Genomic DNA, 6,474 nt, shown 5'->3' with positions numbered 1-6,474 from the left:
TACATCACAGAGTATAATTTACAACTCAACAGAGCCACGTACACACAAACCAAGTCATCCCTGTAAGTACGAAAGGATGAGTAACATTCTCTGTTCCATCTCGCTTGATTCGATTTCCAACTACTACAACAAATTGTAATGCAAGATTATCGATGTTTTGCGTAAACGTGGCTATTATGAAAAACGGTAACAATAATTACAGTCAGTCGAATTGTCAAACTGCATCGCCGAAGTGCATCCTAATAGACGTGTCGTTAACAAGTGAAATGAGCGGTAACGTACATCGTATCTATGATCGTATCGCAAACTACGAGAGAATTTCCGGCGATACGTAACTAAAAACAATAATTCGCTAATACCTGTCGCACCGTTTCAATTTGTACTCGCCAACTATAAAAATATCAAATCTCGTCTTACGATGCCGAGCGGTCTAACCAATCAGAATCGATATCTCGAGCACCGACTAATTGCTCTGATTAGCTTCTAGCGCGTAGTTCTGTACATAAATGATAGTGTATAAGAATAGGTTAAATATATATATATAAATACATATATATATATATATATATAATATTTATATTTATATTTATATTTATATTTATATATATCTTGATATATATGTGTGTGTATGTGTATATATATATATATATATGTATATATATATATATATATATATATATGCGTATAAATCCAAAATAAATGCAAATGTGTACGTTTCAATAATCTTTCGCAAGAGATAGAGACTCGTCCCTTTTCTTAGGAATATTCGTGTATGTATATGCGATTTTCTTCAGAATCACAATTAGATTATACGCTATAGGAAAGAGACTGATTGGCTGGCAAGAATACGCACCCGCGGAATGGCGGAAAGTTATTTACAAATTTCTTTATATTACAAAAACAATACCGAGCGCGATAAGAAATGCAACGTTCTTTTGGTATGAGTGTAGCAATGTCTAAACGTCTTGCAGTTTAAAAGTTAACTCCCTTCGACTCGTAACAAAGACAAAATTCATCGACTCCCCTCGCGGTTAATTAATAACATTGCAGGAATATCTAGGGAGTGTACTAATCATACATGACAGAATGAATTTTAATGATAATTAGTTAATTATATATTACATAATATATGGTAATTATGCGGTAGACAGTGTACTATACGCAATATATATTATTAATTAATTAGGATTATAAAATGACATATATACGTGTAACAAAGGGATGCCTTTGCTTGCAGCTGGCACGCATGTATATCGTAATTTAGATTCTGAAATGTTTATTCTTTGGTAAAGCGACATCCGTTTGAGAGTTATCCTCGAAAGAACAAGACATTCAGAGAAAACGGTAAAACTTTATCCACGCGACACGATTCGATATCCCGAATGTATCGTCGGTTTCCAAAAAGTTTCAGCGTTGGCAAACAATAATATAAATTTATACGCAATCTTGCAAAGGAAGACAGTCTATAAAATTATCGGATCGACGTTTAATCGCGTCGCATGCGCAAATTTCATTGCATGATCGAAGATACAGTTGAGAATGTAAATGTGTAATTCATGCTAAATTTTGTATACAGCGAAAGATGGGCCGATAATCGCCGATTTTATACAACATATCAATAACGTGTTAAAGTTTACTGACCAGCTTCTTAACGTTATCGTAAAAAATTATGCTTTCAATATGTTCTTACAAACTATCGAAACCGCAGTCAGTTATCCCGTATCCTTTATAACCATTGTATTATATATAAACGTAGAATCAGTGATCGTGTAAGTAGCGGTATTCTTATGCAAATGTTCTCCATTTTCAATCGTTAAATAATAGCGACATAAATATCGTGAGATTATCAATAACGCTGCCAATATGGTCGTCAATGAAACGTCTTTTTACCTTTAGAAACGTACATATGTGTAATTACCACGTGAATGGATGTTATGTAAAAAGTCGGAGATGGATATGTTTTACACGTTCGAAGATGAAAGATTTGTGTTTATCGGCATAAAACGCGTCTACTTACACTAACACTCGTTTACATTTAGCCTCTTAATTCAGTTCGACGATATTTTGCTTCGCACATACCTGGTATCTAAACCTTCCCTCCATATATAGGTACACAGAGTTACACAATATTGTTCCCTAAGCGTAACAAGCTCCAAGAGAAGACGTTCATGCGCGACGTTCAATGTTCGATTCTCGAAATGTCGAATAGTCCGAGTCACGATCACGGAGGTATAAGCGGTTAAATACGTTGCCTATAGAACTCGATAGAAATCGATAGAGAAATCGATCGAAATTTCCTTACAACTCGCCCGGAAAGACGAGGGAATTGGACATGAACCGGTACTAGATTTTTATTGCGGTTATTCGGTAAGGCGATCCACGCAGCGGTAACTCAAAGCTTGTCGCTTCAAATTATGAATTGTGTAACTGAGCGTCTTTGCGTTAAAGTTCGTGCTTTTGTTAAAAACTTTCGCACTTTGTACACGGCACACGTATTAATTACTATTAGGTACCAGCTTACGCTATCGGTGAATCGTCATCGTCGTCGTCGTCTCTTGTGACTAGCACATTGCCGTAATGATTTGAACGAAGCTGTCGAACTCGTTGCAACCACTTATATCGCTTCTCCACGAAATACAGTAACACGCTCATTACTATGAGGAAAGTCAGTATAAACAAGCCAGCAGCTATGGAACTACCTAAACAAAATTTTAAAATAATTTCATTCAGCACCATCGACATGAAAAATCGTAGCGTTTCTTAATTAAACATTTCCTTCCACGATAACCCTATCTCGTGATTACTCTATGTACAATATAACTAGTTAACGCAATCGTATTATCAATCTAGAGAAAAGATAGGAAAATAGCGTATCATTGAAAACTGTTTGCTCGACCGTTTACGAAATTTCCACAGAATAGTTTAGTTTGCGCCGATACCAAGCTAACTTTGTCACTACCAAGCTAAATCTTTGGATTAGATCTTTCGCTGTCGACGTTTTTATATATATATACCTCCTGAGTGGACTTCGATCGTTGACTGATCGATAATTACGTTGCGAAATGTAGTAACCTGGACACACTGGCCTCCGTCCGCTTCGAAACCTCTCACGCATCTGCATTGTGCTTCTTCGTTCTCCGAATTTTTAAAGCATCTTTCGTTTTCGCCACACTGATCCGTCGCTTTGTTGATGTCGCATCGTTGAAATTGGCTTGTCGTCGCATTTTCGGCTGAAACATCTGAGTAGTCGGTGGTAAATTACTCTCGATCAGGCAGCGCATCCAGATCAACAAGTAGCGTTACATTGTACGAAATGATACGGCCCAATCGACCGAATACAAAGATTGTAGGAATTGAAAGCAGGAGACATAGAAAGCTTAGCTAATTCGTCTAAGTAAAAGGTTAATAGATATGGATATCAGCCACAGCGGGTAAACGGTGAAACGAACCAGTGCTTTGCTCGTACGAGTACAAAATAAAATAGTCCTCGAACATGTTGGAACGTTTATAGAAACCTTTTACGAATATACTATGTGCGTTGTATGATATTTTGCGCAAACACGTATTTCACAAAGATAAGAAAAATATTTAAACGGGATTGCAATTACTTAAAGGGATCTCATTTTAACGCTAATTATTTATGTATACGAACATTGATTTCCTACAAAATAAATGTTTGCATCCTCTCCTAATTTCTATATACATTCTCAGATTGGTTTTAAATACCGATTGAATCATCATAGCCGTATATCGTTACAGCGATGAATGAAATTTAAGAATGTCTTTATATAACACAGATAATATGTACATAAAGTTTCCTACGATAAATACCGAAACACGTACTTTCATGAGCTACAGTATGCATGAACAAAGACCACGTTTTATTCTACAGAATATCCATTTAATGAATCATTATTAATCGATTTGCGTAAAATGCACGCAAAACAATAGACAGCTCGGAAGAATAAAATTTTGCTAATGATATGATTGTCTCGCTCGAATTGACCGATAACGATAACTGCCAGCAAATTCATAGTCACGCGTTCGTCATTATCGTCTTTTTCTATCGCTATCGGAGTCAGCCGACAGTAACGATCATTTTTCAGCTTTGTTTGAACAAAGGACACAAAGCGCTTCCAACAAGAGTGGTATATCATTGCGACTGTATCGACACTGCGTGAGCCGAAATTGGCTGAATCAGTTAATCGAGGCGAATTCGTTTTATCAGCTAGAATACAGAGGTTAACTACACGGAGGTTGGTTCAGTCAAGCAAATTAACGGACTTTCTTCTGATTTAAGTCGATAGTGTCGCATTAATTCGATAAGGTGTCTTGTTGCAATACACTTGTCAAAATGCGAACGAATTTCGCGAATGTTGAAGGCAGTGCTAGGAATATCTGCTTGCCTTGAAACATCGCATTCGGTTTTCTGCAATTATATTTATTAATATACAATATCGCGGAATTTTTACTTGAAATTTACAGTTGTAGAACAACGACATCTTTCATTTGAAACTTACGTTACGCGTGCACGCTACTAAAGGAAACGGCGGGACTCTACCAAAAAATATTACATAACAACCGAAAACCATTTGCACATACGCTCGTTCTCCAACTTTTGTACCAATATAAAAGCTAATGATACGAAATTTCGATATACTTGAACCCAATTAATTAGTATATAAATATTACAAGAAATACAGTAAGACGCAAATACTTGTTATAGCCATATAAATCTATCGACTATAGTTAGACTGTTAATAAGTCTGTCACTTTGCTTTATATAGCACATACTGGGCCATGATAGAAACATTCAACGTACGTGGTTGATAACCATATCTTCTGTAAAATAAATTACATGGGCGGACAATACAGGATGACTAACGGAATCGTCGCGAAATATTATTCATTCGCAGAGCTAATTACGACCGCTAAATAAAGCGTTTGCACGTCAACTGCGCGTTAATTATTTCCCACGAAAGGGGATGCGAGACACAAAGTTACATTTTCAATTGAGCAGATTCGTGCGTGTCTTATTTATCTTGCGCTATTCGTTGATGGCGAAGAATGAAAGAAGACGACGCTGCTGCTGATACTGATACTAGCATTAGTGTTGAATAACGTTAAACGCTACGTACGGACTTGTTATAACATTGACTCATCTTCTTCGTTACAAAGTGAACGCTGTGTGCCTTGAGCAAAAAAAGCGAACAAAGGTGTAAAATATATCGGCAACTGTAATTGAACGCGATAAGTCTCGTACCTTCTGGCTAGACGATAATAAATATTGCCAACGTCCGTATTTCGTCCATAGATTCATGGAAATCCGTTGAAAGAAAAAATTGTCGGGCATATAATTACAACGGGAAATACCGGCCGTTATATATCAACTACCGTACAACCGAAACAAATTGATTATGCGATAACGAGCGTCTGCTACGTGCTACGTTAATCATTTATCTTCCATTGGGACAGTATGTACACGGCAGTAATTGATGTTTGAAAAATTGAACACGGAATATATGCGAGCGAATCAAGCGAGAGAAACGTGTTTCAACCAGTGAAACATATCGATGTGGCGTTGAAAAACACAACACCCGCGGCGGCTCGATTTCTGGACCATAAGCATCAAGAGGAGAAGAGACACGCGGATAGTCGCAGTGCAAGGGAATTGGAGAGAAATGGAAAGAAAGAAAGAGCGCGCGCGCCAGAAAGAAAGAGAACGAGTACAGGAGAGGGGTACAGGGAGAGACGGAGAAAAAGCGGAAGAAGACTATTGTGGCCTTACAGGGGTGACCCCAATGCTTCGATTGAACGAAGCAATTTCGGCCTCGCTCGGTGCAGAGACACTCAATTTGCTGGCAAACGCCAACTGTAAATTGTTTCAGAGAATCCATGCTTACCTGCGTAACTGGATGGCGCTAGAAAAAGCAGTGCCACGATGAGATAGCAGAAAACATTGCCTCGAATGTTTCGCATCTTGCTTTCTTTTTTTCTCTCTTCGGTGTTGACGCTTGCTCTTTGTATTTCTTCTCGGCCCTTCCTGATTCACGATCACATAATAATAATAATCAACTAAAGTATTCAAAGTACACTCACGATCGATGCGTTTGTGCCGCCGCTCGGGAAACCCAATGTTGAACGCACAAAACGTACACGCACGTCTTTCGGTAATGTATTCGTTTAGATAACCTAAAAACCTCGGCGCAAAAACAATCAACAAGCACGCATAAGCCGGTTCATTGCCGATCGGCCGACCGTCACCAGTTTTGACAGATAAATGGTAGGCCGCGCCGCAGAACGCGTTCAATCATCTGTTATTAAACGACCATTTGCACTTATCGAACTCAATTGGCATCGAGAATCGCAGAATGTGTTTCGATTTCGAGACATCGAGATGGCGCTATGGTACGCGCGTGTACCTCCGACTGGCGCGACGATCAAAACAAAATTTCACGCACAAGCTGTTTAAAT

General features: G+C 38.2%; 1 protein-coding gene across 1 annotated transcript; it reads right to left on the bottom strand.

The window, feature by feature from the left end:
- Positions 1 to 2,075: 2,075 nt before the first annotated feature.
- On the bottom strand, positions 2,076 to 6,304 carry LOC126923150 (uncharacterized). Its single transcript, XM_050736322.1, has 3 exons — positions 5,904 to 6,304; positions 3,015 to 3,239; positions 2,076 to 2,699 (listed from the first exon to the last, which is right to left on the bottom strand). Exons 1-3 carry the CDS (start codon positions 5,977 to 5,979, stop codon positions 2,518 to 2,520), a joined length of 483 nt encoding a protein of 160 aa, XP_050592279.1. The 5' UTR covers positions 5,980 to 6,304; the 3' UTR covers positions 2,076 to 2,517.
- Between the last annotated feature and the right edge of the window lie 170 nt (positions 6,305 to 6,474).

The sequence above is a fragment of the Bombus affinis genome, chromosome 13, assembly GCF_024516045.1.
Source record: "Bombus affinis isolate iyBomAffi1 chromosome 13, iyBomAffi1.2, whole genome shotgun sequence".
Taxonomy (NCBI): Eukaryota; Metazoa; Arthropoda; class Insecta; order Hymenoptera; family Apidae; genus Bombus; species Bombus affinis.
This window is presented reverse-complemented; position numbering and strand designations above follow the sequence as displayed.